Consider the following 19,905-nt stretch of genomic DNA (forward strand, 5'->3'; position numbering starts at 1 on the left):
TTGTTAATATGTTCATAGGACTCGAAGAGTTGCCCTTTTAGAAACAAAGCCTTGGAAGAAGAATCTAAAGGGCTCAGATTGTTTTTTTAGGCTGACACAGAAAGTGGACCATTAGCAGAGTTGTTTTGTTTGGAAGAACCCCATGTCATTCCATCGTAGAAAAGCAACAGGATTGAAGTGATACAACTTGGGCTTTGTCAAAGGAAATATTGAACAATCCTGGGGCACCAAAAATGGCACTTGGGAAGAGAGGACGTGACAGTATTTCATTTCAGTTTATGTAATCCTTTCACTCAGGGTTGGGTGACATCAGTTTGTAAAAAGCCGCTGAATATCCCCAAACTGACTTTTATAAAACAGTAACAAGTGCCTCCTCAACCCTCAATAATGCCATGGAGTTAGGAAGAGTCAAGGGTAAAGCCCATACTTTTCTAGTGGGGGGAAAATTGTATGTGTGCAGAATTTGTAAACTCTTAACATAAGCAATTTATCTTTTTACATACTGATTTTGGACTCCTTGAATATGTTTTTAAATTGATATATTTTATAGATTCGTAAAGACATACATCTTAATGCAGTGCATGTTCTATTGAAAGCTCGGCTGAGTCATTCTGCCTTATATTGGATTTAGGAACTCAGGGGGGGCAGTAGATGACTTTTTTTCTTCCAACAAAACTATAGCTGACATGGCAATTGAAGACCTCAATGACATTAGACTGCCTGCAGCGGGAAAAGGTATTTTAATCCACAAAGTAATGGAAGGCAACATTTTCATATTACATGATTCATTTCAAACAGTCCTTACTTGATAGTCCATAGAAAAGGACCAGCTGGTCAAGCCAAAGTAGGACACCAGTCAGTGTGGCTGCCCAGAATGATAAGGCACGATGTGTGCTTGTAACCAGACTCTTGAGCAACCTGATATCTGAAACGCCTAGAAAATCTTCAAATCATTCATTTATTTGTTGGCTCTCTTGTATTCAATTCTACTTGCAAGCCAGTGACTCTGCCATCAGAGTCACACAAGCCATCAACTAGGCTTGGCTTGTCCAATCTGAAAAATCACTCCTAGGGTGATTGCCTTTTCTCCTCTAAGGACTAGCAATGACTATTAATGTTCAGAATACTATTGTCTGGAGTAGCCTTTAAATTATAACAGCTTGTATTTTGTCAGACAACCTGTGGCAACCAGGTATTATTCTTTTCCAATGAGACCCAACCTCCCTATTTTTTTTTATGTTTCATGCCCTTGAAACAAAGAACATTATGGGTTTGTAATGGAAAGCAGCTATGCTTGTTTTGGAAAAGAGAAAAAAAAAAAACAACTCAATGTCTTCTGTCATTTGATAATTTTTCTTTGCAGAGATTTTAGGCATGAAAACAATTTGCTGCTCAGTAACCAGACATAAAAAATACATTGCAGAATACAGCATGTGCAATTAAAAAAATTTTTTGTATAATAGAATTGGTGCTAAGTCACTTCTATGTAAAATTTTGGTCTAAATACCATCCTGGGACCTAGAAGAAAGTAAAAATACTGGTTTTGTGTTTACTTTCTATACAACTTTAGGTTTTTATGTTTTGTGGTAATGCATTCTAGATTTGAGTAAATCTCTCTTTTTGGTGTGTGTAGGCCTTAAACAAGGATGTGAACAATTACTCCTGAACTTTTCAAATGGATGGAATGATTTAGAACTGAAAATGTGATACTCACTTTCTGTTTAAACACTGTTATTCTTTGTTGTGCTGTTATTTAAGTGGTGCAAAAGTTTTCTCATATGTTTTTCCTATGTCCAGTGAAGGGCTGGAACTTTAATCTGTCTTTTTAAATAGGTGTTTTCACGTTTTTCCTTGTATGCGTTACTAATAGTGCTTTAAGAATTAGCTAAAAGTCTGTTAATGTGTTTTCGTTACATTTGTTTGAATTCCTCAGGTAGAAAGCCATTGTAACCTGGTAATTTTGAACTTAAGAACCAAATAAATATATTTTCATTTGTTGCAAGACTGTTCAAAATGTTCACTTTTAAATGTTGATGATTCCACTTTGTGTGTGGTCGGGGGAGATTTCTACCTGTAGTATGCTGCTTTGCACTAACATTGCTGCTCCTTTTTGTCATTTGCATTGGTAGAGAAATAAAACGTTTGATTTTCAGATATATTAAAAATAAAGTTGTCATAGTGTAGAATCTTTGTTCATTGACCAGATGTGCTGGATAGAATATCACACACCTGCAGTAATATTTTCTTTGAAAATATGCCTGGTTTCACTACTGTTTTGAGGCAACTTCTCCCTTTATGATGCCAGTTAATGGCAATTGACTGTCAGAACTCATGAAAACACAGTTGTATTTTCATTTTGGATAAATGAAAATCATGGTATTTTGACTTAAGACTATTCTCCCAGCAAAGGTTTTATCAGTTCTTCATAGCTAGAAAAACAGATTTCACAGAATTTCACCTCAGCCTTTAGGGCTTCGCAGGTGGTCCAGTGGTAAAGAATCCATTTCCCAATGCAGGAGACGTGGGTTCGATCCCTGGGTTTGGAAGATCCCCTGGAGGAAGAAATGGCAACCCACTGCAGTATTCTTGCCAGGAAAATTCCATGGACAGAGGAGCCTGGCAGGCTACAGTCCATGGGGTTGCAGGGTTGGATACAACTGAGCACACACACACACACACACTTCAGGCCTTGGTGAAAGTGTAGGAGTTACCCAATTTCTGAAAACATGTGTGGGTGTGGGATGGGGAGTCCAGTTACAGATGTGGGGGGCTTCAGTGATCAGTCTTTGATCCTGAAAGAATTAACTGTATTTTCACACGAAATGTACAGCAAATTTCTTCTAAATATCTGTAACAAAGGCGGACTGTACCTTAGAGGGCAACTGGGCACTTTAGAGCTTTTTTGTTGAACGAGCTCTTTCTGAGACAGCAAAGGCTATTTTTGCTCATTCTGGATTGAGGGTTTGCATGAAGTGTGGCCCTCTGAGGTAAGGTGAACATGACATTGTGTAGAGAAGCCACAGAGATGCTGCAAGCACATAGCAAATGCTGCTTCTGACCCTCAGATGTTGGGACTGAGAAGACGGTGTCTAGGCAGGGACTGGAGAAAGCAGAGGAGGATACAGCTGTTCACCTGGCCCCCTCCCTGGCTGGCATGGCTGGTGCCATGGCTGTAACCACCACTCCCTCATCTTCTCAAATGGTGCCTTTTACATAATATAGCTTACAACTGTGTGAGCTGGATTTAAGTTTCTACAGGAAAGGCCTGCCTGATAGTAATATCCCTTTACCTGTAATCAAAACAATGTCTAGTTCTGAAGAGGGGGATTCCGACTATCTGGGGCTGAAGCTTTTAACCAGGCTCTGGATGTTTTCCACCTGGCATCAGACAAACCTGTTTAACTGAGTAAAAGGAGTAGCCTAATCTCAGGCTGCAACGGTGGCCCAGTTTTTCTCTCCTTCCCCTTCCCCCAAAGCATACGGCCTAACAGGTTGCTTGGCACAAAACAGGCAGCTCAAATATTTGTTGGATGAAAACTAATGCGGGAAAAGGACACATTTTAAAACAACAAAAACAGGCAATATGGTTTGAGAACATAAAAGCTGGAAAGCTCTGAGCCCTCTCTGGTTCAGGGAGTACCTCCCTTGTAAGAAGAGTCTGTCAATTTTCACATGAAAATGGCAAAACACTAACCTTCAGAGTAATAGGTTGTTTGTTTATACAACCGACTGCATATGTAAGTCTCATATCCTTCTGTTGGCATGAAGTGAATCAACTTGTGACCATAAGGTTCCTGAATACGTTCCTAATCCGATGATACTTAAAGCAAAAACAAAACCTGCCTTGGCACTCAGTAAGTCTTCACTAGAGTTACTCCTTAGGAAACTTGCTATAGAATTCAAGGCAGAAGTCTGCCTCTGAGTTTATTAAATTCTGACTTAAAAAAGTAAATTCGATTCACCATTTTAACAGGATAAGCTGGTACTTGGTTTTTGGTGTGCAGTCTCTATGAAGTTGTACCCCTTTCCTTGTCTCTTTTGGAAGACAAAAAACACAGATTAAGGTTTAAAAGAAATAAGGCAATCAATCCACCACACTATACTGGGTAAAACCATTTTATTAACTGACCAAAGCACTTCTTTTTGTTTTCCGATTTGAGGTAAAACAATTAAACACAGTTCACAAGAAAATACAATGACTATTCAACTACAACTACAAGAGTTTGAAACCTCACTATTTATTCATATAATACTTTTACAAATTCATACAACTGTACAGTCTACTTAAGCTAAGTTTATTGTTAACCAAGACCAATATCAAAGACCAAGACACTTGACTACAACTCTTGCAGTGGCTATAGTTTTGTAACAACAGAAGCATAACTGTTAGGTTATGTATACACTTTAAAAACCACTTGGCCAGGAATGTGTATGGTTTCCTCATTCTTCAGGGGTGTGTGTGAAGGCTCTTAGAGAGTAATCTGCTCCTGTCCTACACGGCCTCCTTGCATGTCCAATCATGTGAAATAACCAAGAACATAGGGATGGGGAAAATAGTCCTACAATCTTATTCATGTATTTTTGGTTTTTAGGCAAGCCAGATGATTTTCGCCAAAGCTTACTTTGGAATGTTGAGATCCTATTTTCAGCCTCATTGGAGATTACTGTTAAGTGAGGGCGTCTGAGTGTTCCAAAGAGCACAGGACAATGATGCTGTCCCCAAACAGAGAAAGTAGGTTACCTGTGGTTGAGTCTAGCTTTGACATTTCATTTTGTACTGGACCGCTCTCTTTAATCAATACCAAAGCCTTTGGAACACTGCAGATTTGCTTTAGAGGTAGAGAAAACAGAAATCATGCAGTTAGGTCAACTGAGAAATAAAGGATTTTCTATCTTTAGAGAATATCATGACTCAAAGTCCATTCTTTGTTTCTTGATGCTTGAAGGACTTCACACATGTAACGTTTAAACCTGTTTGGGGGGAATACCCATGTTTTACCCGTCTCTCAGGAAACACAAGTTCCAATTCAGCCTGCACTGACTACAAATAGAAGAAAAACCGTAATAAAGTTTGTCTTACAGCACTGCAGTTCACTTTCTGGATTTGTGACAAACATATCATGCATTCTAAGACAGAGTTAGCTTTATCAGTGTCACTAGTGATGTTAATTTAAAAAATGTACAGCAAGTTCAAAACTTTTCTAAATATTGAAATCACCATGTTTTAAAGACAGACTGGAATGTTACAAATGATTCTGCAAAATACAAAAATAGATATGCTTCCGCTGAAGGCCTTAATCATTCTTCCGAGTGCTCTCATCTTTTGGCTCCTCCTCGTCTGAGTACACGGTGGGCTCCTCCCCTTCCTTCAGCAGTTTGCCCACATGATGGTACTTGACTGGAAGAAAAGAAGATGATACAACTGGTCATTCTCACGCTTTGGAGAAAACCACTACCATATTTCGTTTGAAAGCACTTACGAGAGGCCTACAAGCAACACAAAAACATGTTGGGCTTCTTGAAGGCAGTTTATACCACAGTCCCAGCCAAGTCCCAGGGAGTTAGTTTTGTTCAGCAGACAGAAGTATAGAATGGGGAGTGATGCCTGACAATGTGTGTGCAAGGTAATGTCAAAGTGGGTTGTTTGTGTGGCGGAATGTTCAGCAGAGCAAGGGCTTGGTATGAGTTAGTTGGAAGGGTTGCAGGACACTTTGTAGGAGAAAGATATGCTTTGGAAGATATGTAGAAGGACTTGGGGAAGGAGGGGTTTCCACAAAGTGCCAACGCCACATACAAAGGCATGCAGGTGAGACCAAACATATCTGGGGAGCAATAAAGGGACTGAGTTGGCAGGAGGAGGCTGGGAGCAGCGCCAGCGTAACAGGGTGGGGAAATCTTATGAAAGATGTGGAAAGGCAGCCTGAGGAGTCTGAACTTATCCCACAGATGGCAAAGGGCACCAAAAGTGTACAGCAAAGGAATGACAAGGTAAAATAGTGCTGTGGTAACAACGGTTTCACTGTGTATAGAGGGCAGGGCAGATTAGTCAGGAGAGTCCAGGGACAGGGTGACTAGGAGGCCAGCGGGCAGATCCCCATGGGGAGAAACGAGAGCCAGGAGGAAGGCGGTGTCCATGGGGGTGAAAAGGGAAGGATATGAGACGCATTAATAGCAACTGGAAACAGGAGTTAAGGAAGTGAACACTGGAGACTCCGTGGACCGAAATGGGGGCTTTGTGACCAGAGACTGACAACAGGGACTGGAGAAGGACGATTAGTGTTGGCAAGATGCAGGTCTCTGTAAACGTTTGAGACAGAAGGTTCAGTGGAATGGTGAGGGCAGAAACTACACTGTAGAGAGCAAGGAGGGATGGAACAGTGGTTAGGGGCGGCCACGATTACTAGATGCTTGTCTGAAAGTGAGAGGAAGGAAGGATAATAGTCTCAGGATAAAGGGGAGAGCAGGAGACAGAATTTTCCCTCAACTGGGGGGAAAAAAAGCCAGATGTGGTTAAAGGCAGTAGAAAAGGAAACAGGAGAACACTGGAGACTTGGGAGAATGCAGGTTTAAAAGGGCAACAGAATGTGAGAGACTCGAGGAGGGACGGAGTCAGCAGATGACCACCATATTGGCTGTATTATTGGGCCAAGTTAGGGTAGGGTTAATTATCACAGTGTCAGAGGTCAAGAGAACTCCTCTTCTGAATATGGGTAGGAATTAAAGGAGTAACCAACCTGTTTAATCAGGTAACTGGAGCTACTTTGCTGTGAAATAATAGTCAGGGACAATTAGAACTTGCCTATTTGAACATATTATAAAGGTCCCTAGGGTGCTTGTGACTGTGCAAGACAAATAAAAGCTGGGTGGCACCTGAGAAGCCTGCCTTAAGGAGGAACCATGCCAGTTTTGAGTGTAGTTCAAGTGTCACGACAGTATTTGGGACCAGCCTTAGTTTAAGGGGTTGGGGGAACCACAGTTTTTTACCCCACTGATGAAGTTAAGTCCTATAAAATAGAGCTTTGTAAATTATGAATTACAACTCATTGGTTTCATATAGAACAATCTATTGTTACAAAGGCATCCTGAAGATGCAAAAAATGAGGGACGGTTAGATAGCTGAATTATGTTTTCAGAGTACAAAGACTTGCCTCTGGACTTGAAAGTTACACTTAGTCAGCTTGGGATCCAAACTCTAAAGGTAGAGTTATACCTGGCTAATTATTAATAGAGAACTCTCTCTGAGGTCAGCATTACTCTCAAAACAGTTCAATTTAGCAAAAAAAAATTATAGAGAACAGTAAATAGAAAATGACATTTACAATGAAAAATGACCCTCAAGGAAATGGTCACTGTCTTAACATACTGTTTCAAAGCTTGGAAAGATTATTCTTCAAATTCTTAGCAGTGAAATATTGCAAAAGTGATCATTAAACAGTTGGGTTGGACAAAAGCCAATTTCCCAATTCTTCGATCTGAACTTGACCTCCATCCTTACTTCCCCCCAAAGCCCTTGGTCCATAGCATAAGCCAGGAAACAAGCGTCTCCTTTCTGCTTTCTTTTTAAAAAATGTAGACACCATTGTTGCTGGGCAGATTATAAGCATCATTTGTAGATGAGGCCTATAGTTAGGCTCAGTTAGATTCAAAGAGAAGTTGTTTTGTACAATACAAGTCTCTCATTCTTTAACAGCAATGTGGGCTGCTTTTAAACAGCAAGTTCTACAAGTAAGGGCTTATGAAAATCCTTCTGTAGCCAAGATGGCTGCTCTCATTTCCCCTGCACACCAAATCCTAGTGGGAAAATCTATGCAAACCTCAGAAATTTCAAAAACAGAAACCCAGGTTTCCACAGAGAACTAGCTAGATATTGGGATGCAGTCATGGCAAGTGACTCAGCACTGCTACAATTACTTCAAGCCATGAACTTGATCTGTCCAAGATTCAGGAGCCTATCAAAATGCTCCACAGCTGCAGGCTGCTTAGTAATAACTATCGTACTGCTGTGAATCCCATTATTGGTAGAAATCTGACCCTGGCAAAAAAAAAAAAAAAAAAAAAAAACAACACTTACAAGTGAACTGAGAGTCCCAGTCACTCAGGGTCTCCTGCTGGGCAGGAGTGAGGTCAGAAAGGTCATCGTACTCATCCTTCAGTGCTTCCTTATCCAGGCAAAAGGTGGCAAGGCCTCTGGATGCATCTCTTCCAGCAAAGACTCCATACGGCCCCTCTTTAAAAACAAAACCAAACCAAAGACCAATTGTCTATTAGACAGTCAATTTCTCTGTGGCTCACACACAGGAAACGGCTTCCTTACCAATGAGCATGGAGAGCCCATTTTTGAATATTGAATTCCATTTGGAAACCGTAAGTGATTGACGTGGATCCTTTGCTCATTACCTAGTGAATACTCAAAGACTTGTTGTCATTAAACTTTTAAATACTAAATCAAAATATAATAAAACTAAATAATAAATAAACTAATATAATAAAACTAAATCAAAATGCTATACTGTAGCATTCATTTCTTGTGATTGCAAATAGCTAATAAAAAAGCCATAAATGATTACCTCCTAGGGGAAGGGTGTTAGTAGGGAATGATCCAAGATATAGTTCATGGGTCAGAATTCAACTTCTGGACATTGAACCTAGAACCTGGCTCTGTTCTAGGGACTAGGGTTGCACCAGTGAAAGTTATGGTTTCTGAAGATAAGAATCGTGCATGCATGCTAAGCCACTCAGTCGTGTCCAACTCTGTGTGACCCTATGGACTGCAGCTTGCCAGGCTCCTCTGTCCATGGAATTTTCCAGGCAAGTATACTGGAGTGTGTTGCCATGCCCTCCTTCAGGAAATCTTCCTGACCCAGGGATTGAACCCACATTTCTTATGCCTCCTGCATTGGCAGGTGGGTTCTTTACCACTAACGCCACCTGGGAAGATAAGAAACACTAGAGTGTAAATAGAAACATTTCACACATGTTCCCTGGTGGCTCAGAGGTTAAAGCGTCTGCCTGCAATGCAGGAGACCTGGGTTCGATCCCTGGGTCGGGAAGTTCCCCTGGAGAAGGAAATGGCCAACCCACTCCAGTATTCTTGCCTGGAGAATCCCAAGGACAGAGGAGCCCGGTGGGCTTCAGTTCACGGGGTCACAAAGAGTCGGACACGACTGAGGGACTTCATTTCACTTCACTTCATGCAGATACAATTTAATGAGCCAAGAGTGTCTCATAGAGATCTTTGGTTGTGAGACGAGACTGTGTTGAACATTAATGTATGGTCTCTGTAGGAGAAATCATTTTATGAGTATCTGTGGTTTAGAAATCTATCCACAGGTTACATAATCTTCACTGTCAGTAAAGAAGGCATGGAATCAGGTCTGTCAGCTGTTTGGGTAGGTTTGAAGACTCTGAAAACTCTATAAAATATCTGACTGCCATTATACATAATGATACTAAATTTTTGTCTAAGAGAGCAGTGAATCATTCTGTATGTACTTCAAGTGGATTTTTCGACTTATTTAAATATTGCACCAGTAAATGAAAAGAATCCAGTGTACTTTAAACAATGTGTTGTTTCCCCAAAGGTAGACCAAGCAGCAAGTCAGATATGAAGAAGTTTGCAGGTAACTACCATACCAAGTATGAAAACAGATCACATTTCAATATGGCCTGGCCACCTGAAACCTCAATCCACTAGGACACTTTTATTTTTACAAATTAGACGAAATGTATGATCAACTTTTAAAGGCACATAAGATTCTGAAGAAAAATGGTTGTTTTTCATCACCATTACATACTACCATTTCCACTAGAGAAGGTAAACAGGTCAAGTGAATGGGTTTGGACCGCACCATTTTAGAAATTATGGTTACGGAATACTGAAAACACTCTGAGGGGAGCATTAAAAATCTTTGGAGAATATATACATTATCCACCAGAATGTATAGTCACTTGAATGTAAGCTCCATGAGCAGAGATGTAGGCCTGTTTTGTTCACTACTATATTCCTAGCATCCATAAAGGTGCCATACATACAACATCACTAAAAATAATGAATCATTTTCAGGAATCCTTTATAACACAAAGTGTAATTTCCACGGGATATTACAGATTCATGGACTCATGCAGGTAGAGACTGAGATCTCACAATGGGCCATCTTTATCACTTTAAAGAGGGACAACTAAGGCCTAGAGAGAACAAGGCTTTGCCCCAGGTCACACAGGTGGTGAGTGATCCAACAAGGCAGAGAACCCAGGCTGCCTGACTCCCAGTTTCGAGCTCTGTACACAGGCCTACATTCCTCTCAATGACTTTGCAAACTACAATCATATGATGAAGCTCCAGGCACGTTTCAACTGCCTTATGGGGTGGCTTGGTCATAACAGGTATCTACACGATTATGTTTACTGATAAAGCCTTTAGGTGCGCCACTGTAAGTGACAAATAATATAGGTATGGTTTTCAAATTAAGGAAAAACTGTGGCGTGGGAGAGTGCTTTAATACATCTGATGTTGATGAGTTGGAGGGGGAGAGTAAAACCAACCAGGAGTGGGAATGAAGGCAGATTGCTGCCTTCTTCACTCTCCCTCCTCTCCCTGAACCCGCTGATTTTATACGCATCCATACTGGAGGAGCTAAAACCCCTTCCTCCTCTGATCCAAACATGCTGTAAAGCAGAACTTTCCCAACCTGGAGACTCCTCGAATTTGCCTGGGGGTGGGCGTGTTAAAATGCAGATTTCTGGATCACCCCTTTCCCCCACTCTTGGGGGAGATTAGGCCGGGAATCTGTATTGTACCTCAAGTGCATCAGGTGATTCTGATCTGCAATCAAGCCTGGAAAAGCCTCATTTCTAAGACCCTACCAAGCCTGTCCCTCTCCAACAGCTCCTCAGTCAACCAGCCCTCATTTCCCCTCTGGTTGGCTTTTCCACGAAATCCCCACACCCAGCAGCCTTCGTAGCCCTACCCCTTTTGTTTCTCAGGATCCTCCCACTTCTCCCTCCCTCCATTTTTTTTTTTTTTTTGGCTTCTAGTTTCTTCTCTCCTGCTGTGGAGTGTAATACTGTATTACCTTCTGGTCTTGCCACATTCCTATCGACCGCTACATTCAGCCTTCTACATTCAGCTCCCTTCCCCCTATGGAGCCTCCCCTGTTCACCTCCCAGCTTTCCCCGTCTGCCACACACATACCAAACACATGCCACTCACATACCTGACACATGCCACATTGCTAGCGCACGCGTGCGCACGCACACACACAAGCCTGACATGCCACATACGCATCACACAGAGCGGACACACATCACTCACTGCCACGCACAGTGCTCCAACCTGCTGCTAATCTCGTTTCCCATTTCCTTTTCCCACATCTCCCCATTCCTCATGGCTACTCCTGGCGTCATCGGCCTTCCCGGCCCCTCCAAGGCTGGACCTCCCGACCCTCTCTCGCCCTCCCTCCCATCATGTTTCCCTCGAGACATTCTCATTTCCTCTCCCCAGCCCGACATCATCCCCTCCTTCCAGGAACCCTCGAACCCGATACCTTCCAAACTCCCCCAACACTGCGCTCTGCTGTGCCACCCCCCCACCTTCCGCCTTCCAGACTGACGATCTCACCCCCTCATCCACCCCCAGCTTAAGCATTTCAGTCTTCTTCCTCCACCCCACGCCGGGGTCGGCGGTGCGGACCAGGAATCTGCGATCCCACTGGCTCGCAGCCTTTCCAGGGTGCCGCTGGCCCCCTGCCCGCCCGGGGAGCCTCCCTGCCCCGCCCTCCCAGGCCTGGACACCATTCCAGCCCCTCCCCGGGCGCCCCGCTCCCTCCTCGCGTCTCCAGGACCCAGCCCGGTGCCGGGGCCCCTTCTTTTGTCTTTGCGGCCCCCCGGCCAGCCGCCGTACCAGGCCCGTAGAACTTGCGGCCTTTCGTTACGTCGAACACCTTGCCGTTGATGGCCATGAGTATACGCGGGTCCTGTACGCCGTCGAAGCGCCGCAGCTCGGCAGGGGTGAAGTCGCGCCGCTTAAGGCGGGGCAGCGGGGGCGGCTCATCGTCGTCGCTGTCGCTGGCCGCCGGCTGGTCCCCGCGCACGATCTTGTAGAGCAGAAAGATGCAGAGGCCAAGGAGCAGCAGGTTGAGCGGAGACGTGAAAATCTCATGCAGCAGCCCGCCGCTCTCGAGCTCGCTCGTGTCTCCGCCAGTCGCCGCCACATCCTCGGCAGCCATGATCGCTGGAGCAAAGGTTGGGCCGGGACAGGCAGGGATCCGGAACTTGCTTTCTCCTCCCTCTCCGCGAGCTACTGGAGCGCGGGGCCCGGCTGACCAAGACTAGCCAGCGGAGGAGGTGGAGCCAGGCGGGGCGGAGACGGAGGCGGACGGGCGGGGCCTTTCAGCCCCGCCTCCCCGCGGCCGCCGAGGCTCCCGCGCGACTCAGTCAGGCCCCGCCCAGCTCAGGCCCCCCACCTTGCCTCTGTTTGGTGGTGGCTCCCCTCCCCCAGCCGGATCCTACCTCCTCCGCCGCGGGGATTGCGGAACACACCCCTCAGCAATACCTGCAGGGCCTGCTTGCAGCCTCACGCCATCCCCACGCCAGCCTCTAGCCAACTGCGACGCATCACGCAGCCCTCCTCCTTACCCCTAGTTGTTCATCGCACACCTACCCGCTTGGCTTTGCTAGGCTCTGTGTAAGGTCCCCTCAGCCACCTGATGCGAACCAAACACTAACTCCATTTCTCCTGCTTTAAGCTTCTCCCAGCCTTCCATTCAGAAGACTCACCTTTCCGCGGCCAACCCTCGGGATCACGAGGCTCTCTTAGGAAACAGGAAACTGACTCCTTAAACTCCTTTCCCACCCTAGAGACTCAGACTAACCATTTTCACCTCGCTCCCCTTGGCGGCCTTTCTCCAATCCTCCTACCAGATGCTGTGGGGCAGACACCCCTCTGGATAGGTCAAATCAGTGCCTAGGCCTCATCTGATAACTCCCTCAGTGTCTGGTGAAACAGATCAGATCGTTTGATTTGCTTTGGGTTCGTTTTTGGAACACCAAATCCTTTTTGCAATCACTGATTTGCTCAATCCCAGGGCATCAGCGGGCAATACGCTGTTGCGCTTTTTTTGGTTGTTGTTATTGTTTGCTTGTTTTGGTTTTTTGGCTCAGAATAATGACCAAAGTTTCTTTGTTTGGCAGTGTTCTTCTATTTGAAGTTGGTCGAGCTATCCTTGGCAGTCACAATAACCCTGTGCTAGAGCCCAGATGAAGGTGGGAGTTTGGAAGGATCCTAGATTTGGGCCGTTGTTTCCTTGGTATTTCATCCGGCCTTTGATGTGCTAACCGGCTGCACAGGAGCAGCCTCATGGAGGAAGCACTGTCTGTACCCTTCAGAGTCTTAATGTGGCTGCCCTCTTTATGGTGGCAGGGGGAGGGGAGCGGAAGAAAGGGTAGAGAGAAGGGGAAAAAATAATTAAAGCCAAGCCATGTACACATCTGCAACCCAGAGCAGTACTTTTCCATCAAGAGTTCTGTTTGCTGGCACAAAATTTACTCCCCCTCCCAACACGCAGGAGACTGGAGAGATTTGGCTTCTTACCTCAGAATTCTAAAAATTTCTGGCACAAACTGCTTCCATACCTGCCCCCCCCCATCTTCTTAAATCATTTGTGTGTGTGCTCAACCACTCAGTCTTGTCCGACTCTTCCTGACCCCATGGTCTGTAGCCCACCAGGCTCTTCTGTCCATGGAATTTTCCAGGCAAGAATCCTGGAGTGGGTTGCCATTTCCTTCTCCATAAATCATGCAAAAGTGAATATGAATTGAACAATCTTTAAGTCAGGCCCACACACTTTTATTCACAGATCTAAATTTAGGATTAGCTGAAATGGCCTTTCCAGATCTTTTGTCAAACCTCTTCAATTTAATCAGGGAAAGCAGGCTCAAACTGGGGGCACTGGGCTGTAGTTAGAATCAGATTGACTTTTAAAACAAAACAAAACAAAACAAAAATCTGTGTATGGCCAAGACAGTAAAAAAAAAAAAAGTTGTGAAAAATATTTACATTTGCGACTAATATGACAGACAAAAGATTCATATCTTTTAAGAGTTCTTTTTGATTGACAAGAAAACCATAAGAGACTAGTTAGTGAATGGGCAAAAATCAAAATAGAGTTCACAGAAGAAGGAATACCAGTGGTTATTAAGCATATGAAAAATGTTCAGTCTCAACAGCAATGACAAATGAAGATAACTCTCTCACCTACTACTTTCCTACAGAAAGGATAAAAGAAAAAAAAAGTGGGGGCCGGGGGTTATATACAATATTGATCAGAGACACTTGTACACTGCTGGGGAGAGTAGAAATTGGTTATCTGTAAAAATATTTGCTATCCATTGATATCCTATTTCCGAAAATCTACTCTTTGATTCATTAAATCCACTGGTAGGGATCTATCCCTAGGAAACATTTAGAAATGCAAATGAAGATTTCCTTACTAAGGTGCTCATCAAAGAATCATTTGTAATGTGGAAAAACTGAAAACAACCTTACTTAATGTTCAACTTTAAGAAATAGCTGATTAATCCACTCTGATTGTGACAAAACCATAAAATTGTGTGTGATGCAGCCATCCAGATATTATCATGACACAGGAAAATGCTTGTGTTTTATTCTTAAGAAAGAAAAACAGGATACGAAACTATATACAACGTGAACTCAACTATGTAAAAAAATGTATAAAAGGAAGCCTGAAAGGAAGCATGCTAAAATGTTAACTGTTGTGATTGTTTCTTCTTTATACTATTCTGTATTTTCCAGAATGAACACATGTCCCTTTTAGCCTCAGGGGGGAAAATGGTTTATTATTTCTCGCCTGAAAAAAATGTAGAATGTAATACATGTTCACTACAACACACTTTAACAACATATAAGTAAATGAAACTCATTTCTCCCTCTCCCAGCTCCCCAAACAATCTTGAAATTCAGCCCACACATTAGCAGTTTGGTCTGTATTCCTGCAGAGATATGAGACACACACGCATACACATACACAGATTTTGTTTTACAAAACTAGGGAAATTTTAATAATAAATAATTCTTCAGGCTTTTTTCTGAGAGGTACAAAGTAAAAATATACCAACAAGCCACTAGCTCCCACTCAGATAAACTGTGTTTGAAATTTTTAAAGGGCACATTTGTTTAAGGTTACAAAATTCAAACTATAGCAAGATACAAAAGGTAAATTCAGTCCCCTCACCTCACCTCTGGTTCTGTCTCCTCAAAGGTAACCATTATTAAAAGTGTGGAAAATGTCAGAGAAAGACAAATACTGTGTGATATTGCTGATATGTGGAATCTATAAAAGAAAACAAAACTGAACTTAAAACACAGATTATGGAAAGATGGTTACCAGGGGCTGGGAGTGGGGCAGTAGGAGAGACATTCAAGGATACACATTTGCAAATAAGTCCTGGAGATCTAATATGCAGTACAGTGATTGTTAGATCTCCAGGACTTATTTGCAAATGTGTATCCTCAATGTCTCTCCTACTGCCCCACTCCCAGCCCCTGGTAACCATCTAATATGCAGTACAGTGACTGTGGAGCATCTTCCCTGGTGGCTCAGAGGTTAAAGCATCTGCCTCCAATGCGGGAGACTTGGGTTCGATCCCTGGGTCAGGAAGATCCCCTGGAGAAGGAAATGGTACCCCACTCCAGTATTCTTGCCTGGAGAATCCCATGGACGGAGGAGCCTGGTGGGCTACAGTCCACAGGGTCGCAAAGAGTCGGACACGACTAAGCAACTTGACTTACTTCACTTACTTACAGTGATTGAAGACAACAAAATCATATTATAAGCATTAAACTTGCTAAGAGCCTGGATCTTAATTTTTCTCACCACTAGAAGAAATGAAAATTATGTGAGGTGCAAGAGGTGTTAGCTAACATGACAGTGGTAATCTGCAACAATATGAATGTATGAGGTCAGTATGTTGTACACCAGAACTTACATGATGTTATATATCAATTATATCTCAATAAAAAGTGGGGGAAATGTTTTTATGGAGGGCTAGGGGGGTTTATGGGCTTCCCTGTTGGCTCAGCTGGTAAAGAATCTGCTTGCCAATGCAGGAGATGCAGGATTTGATCTCTGGGTTGGGAAGATCCCTTGGAGAAGAGAATGGCAACCCACTCCAGTATTCTGGCTGGGGAAATCCCATGGACAGAGGAGCCTGGTGTACTACAGTCCATGGGGCTGCAAAGAGTCAGACATGACTGAGTGACTCACACACACACACACACACACACACACACACACACAGGGGGTTATAATTTTCACTTGTCACAGTCCAGTGCCCTTCCTGCTATACCTCTATAGCAGGGTATACCCTTGGAGGGGCAATGGATTAAAGGTAGTCTTGCTTCATACCGAGCTTTGAAAATGCCATTGAAAACCTCAAGAAGTGATCCAGATTGAAAATGTAAATGCTTTCAAAGCAGAGTTGATGTTCAATAAAATGGGCTGTTGGGTAAACACTGGGATGTTGAGATTGAAGGCAAGCCTCCTACCATTCTAGTTCATGTTGCAACTCTCAGTGGAAAGGTCTCATCCAGAGTGGCAGTTCTCAAAGTTCTCTGGAAAGAAACCAGGTGCTCTTGACTAAACAGCCCTCTCTAGCCCATGAGAGTTGCAGTATATATAATGTTTGGCTTCAAATCAATGTCTAAAGCCTATGTATTTGACCTGAGGACTACTTATTTCCCAAGATATATGTTAAGTCTTTTAATGTTTCCAAGCTTCTTGTCTCCTTTAAATTATTTTCAAAGGTGTTAAAGTATGTTTAAAGAAGAATAGGACAATTGGCTGATTAGCTAGAAAATGTGTGGCAAGGAATTCAACCTCACTAGTAATCAAGTACATACACAGGAATGCAGTGACAACATATCATTTTTCATCACTCAGATTATCAGAGTGTTCTTTTTGCTTTTGGCTCTTTGAAGCTTTTTAAGAATGGTAATACTTGGTGTTGGCAAGCGTGTAGCAAGATATTCTCTCAGACACAATGCTGGCCAGAGTGAAATGGCTAGGATGAAAGATTCATCTTATTCACCAGTGTATTTCATATCTGTCATATAGTAGGTGATCAATAAATATTCGGTAAGTTAAGGTATATTAAAAGTGGACATAGACTTTCTAGTGGTCTACAGGGACTGCAGTCATGAAATTGAAAGATGCTTACTCTTTGGAAGAAAAGCTATGACAAACCTAGAGACCGTATTAAAAAGCAGAGATATTACTTTGCCTGCAAAGGTCCGTATAGTCAAAGCTATGGTTTTTCCAGTGGTCATGTATGGATGTGGTGAAGGTGAAGGTGAAAGTTTCTCAGTCATGTCTGACTCTTTGCTACCCCATGAACTGTAGCCTACGAGGCTCCTCTGTCTATGAAATTCTCTAGGCAAGAATAGTGGGGTGGGTAGCCCTTGCCTTCTCCAGGGGATCTTCCCGACCCAGGGATCAAATCCGGGTCTCCTGCATTGCAGGCAGATTCTTTACCGTCTGAATCACCAGAGAAGGCCCATGGATGTGAGGTTGAGTGCTGAAGAACTGATGCTTTTGAACTGTGGTGCTGGAGAAGACTCTTGAGAGTCCCTTGGACAGCAATCAAACCAGTCAATCGTAAAGGAAATCAGTACTGAATATTGATTGGGAGGACTGATACTGAAGCTGAAGCCGAAGCTCCAACACTTTGGCCATCTGATGCAAAGAGCTGACTCATTGAAAAAGACCCTGATGCTGGGAAAGATTGAGGGTGGGGGAGAAGGGGACGACAGAGGATGAGATGGTTGGATGGCATCACCAACTCAATGGACATGAATTTGAGCAAGCTCTGGCAGATGGTGATGGACAGGCATGCTGCAGTCCATGGGGTCACAGAAAGTTGGACACAACCAAACAACAGAACAGCAGCAACAAGACTTTCTAGAAAGCAGTCCTGGCAATATACAATATGCACTTCAAGTTATTTGTACCCTGTGACCAAAGACTTTAACTTCTAAAAATTTTTCCTAGGAAAGTACTCAGAGATATGAGTAGAGATTTGTATGGAAAAATCACAAAGCCTGATACACGGTAGAAAAGATCCTGGAAACTATGTAAGTATCCCAAATGCTCTCCACCTCACTCACAATAAAAGCCCAAAGTCCTTACAGCCACCTACAAGGCCTTCCAAGTTTTGTTGCACCCCACCCTGCCTTTATTCTAGGACTTTAGGACCTCATGCCACTTCCTTCCCAGGTCACTCTACTCCAACCACAGTGACCACCTTGCTGGCCCTCGAACAATCAGGCGTATTCCAGTTCCTCCATACTTATGACCCCTTTTGCTGGAGTGTTCTTCCCCCGCATAGAAATCATTTCCTTACTGCTTTCAAATCTCAAAACAGCCTCCCTCAACTCACTTTCCCTCTTCTCAGATTTATTTTTCTCCATCATAATATTATTGACTCACTTTTTTGTTCATCTCCTCCAATGTGACTCTGAGTTACATGAGAACAAAGATTTTCTTTATTTCCTTCACTGCTGTATCCCCCTGTGCTTAGACTAGTGGCTGGAATATGGTAGGAGCTCAATACATATTTGTGAGCTTGATTTGTTTCTTTAGTTTTTCAATTGAAGTATAGTTGATTTACAGTGTTGTGCTAATGTCTGCTGCTGTACAGCAAAGTGACTCACTTATACACATATATACATTATTATTTAATATTCTTTCCCATTATGGTTTATCCCAGGAGATTGGATATAGTTCCTTGTGCTTTCCAGTAGAACCTTGTTGTTTATCCATTCTAAATATAATAGTTTGCATCAACTAACCCCAGATTTTCAGTCCATCCCTCTCCCTTCCCCCTCCCCCTTGGCAACCACAAATCTGTTCTATATGTCCAATGAGTCTGTTTCTGTTTTGCAGATAAGCCCCTTTGTGGCATATTTTATCATATGGTATTTGTCTGACTTTCTTCACCTAGTATGATAATCTCTAGTTGCATCCATGTTGCTGCAAACAGCATTATTTCGTTCTATTTAATGGCTGAGTAGTATTGTTGCGGGGAGGAAGCCAGATCTGACTCCATGTTGGAAACTGTCTCTTTGACTTGCTTTCGTTGCTTTTGTCATTCATGATCATACTTAAGGAACTGCCTCAGAGGACCCTGCCTCTCTGCCTGACTGTAAACGTGCCCTTGTTCAATTCATGAGATCACTTCGCTTTTTAGAAGTATCCTACTGGTCGGATGATTGAGGATGCATTGGAGGGGCAAATGCTGGAGCAGGGACACCAGTAAGGAGACTAGTGGCTGAAGGACGAGGGGGTGTAAGTCAAGCTTGTGATAGTGTGGACACACATGCGAGGATGGAGAGGATCAATGTAAAGGGGGCGCATGGCACCAAGCTTAGGATTCTTCCTCGACTTCTCCCATTCTCTCTACATCACATTCCAAGCCTTTGCTTGGGTGCGTGGACAGACACTCTATCATCCACCATGAGGAGGTATGCAGAGGGGAGAGAAAATTTGAAGAAAGGGCCTTGTCCTCAGATGGGGGCTGTGTCTTAATATGTGGTTCATGGACCAGCAGTCTTGGCATCAGCTGGAAGCTCGTCAGAAACACATGATTTTGGGCAGTAAACCAGACCCACTGAACCAGAATCTCCATTTTAACAAGAGCTCCACATGAGTCACCTGCACATTAATGTCTGAAAAGCACAGGCAGATATATTTATAATAGATAACCAACAAGGGCTTATTGTATAGCATAGGGAACACTGCTCAATATTCCATAATAACCTAAATGGGAAAAGATTTGGAAAAAGAATTGTTGTTCAGTCACTCAGTTGTGTCTGATTCTTTTCGATCCCATGGA

The 19,905-nt window shown here is 43.3% G+C and overlaps 1 protein-coding gene across 1 annotated transcript; it reads right to left on the reverse strand.

Annotated features, from left to right (window-relative positions):
• Window positions 1-4,100: 4,100 nt before the first annotated feature.
• PGRMC1 (progesterone receptor membrane component 1) lies at window positions 4,101-12,527 on the reverse strand. The gene is made up of 3 exons (XM_018044217.1): window positions 11,900-12,527; window positions 8,072-8,227; window positions 4,101-5,398 (listed from the first exon to the last, which is right to left on the reverse strand). The coding sequence occupies exons 1-3, from the start codon at window positions 12,222-12,224 to the stop codon at window positions 5,295-5,297; spliced, it is 585 nt and encodes a 194-aa protein (XP_017899706.1). The 5' UTR covers window positions 12,225-12,527; the 3' UTR covers window positions 4,101-5,294.
• Window positions 12,528-19,905: the final 7,378 nt, after the last annotated feature.

The sequence above is a fragment of the Capra hircus genome (genome assembly GCF_001704415.2).
Source record: "Capra hircus breed San Clemente chromosome X unlocalized genomic scaffold, ASM170441v1, whole genome shotgun sequence".
Lineage (NCBI taxonomy): Eukaryota > Metazoa > Chordata > Mammalia > Artiodactyla > Bovidae > Capra > Capra hircus.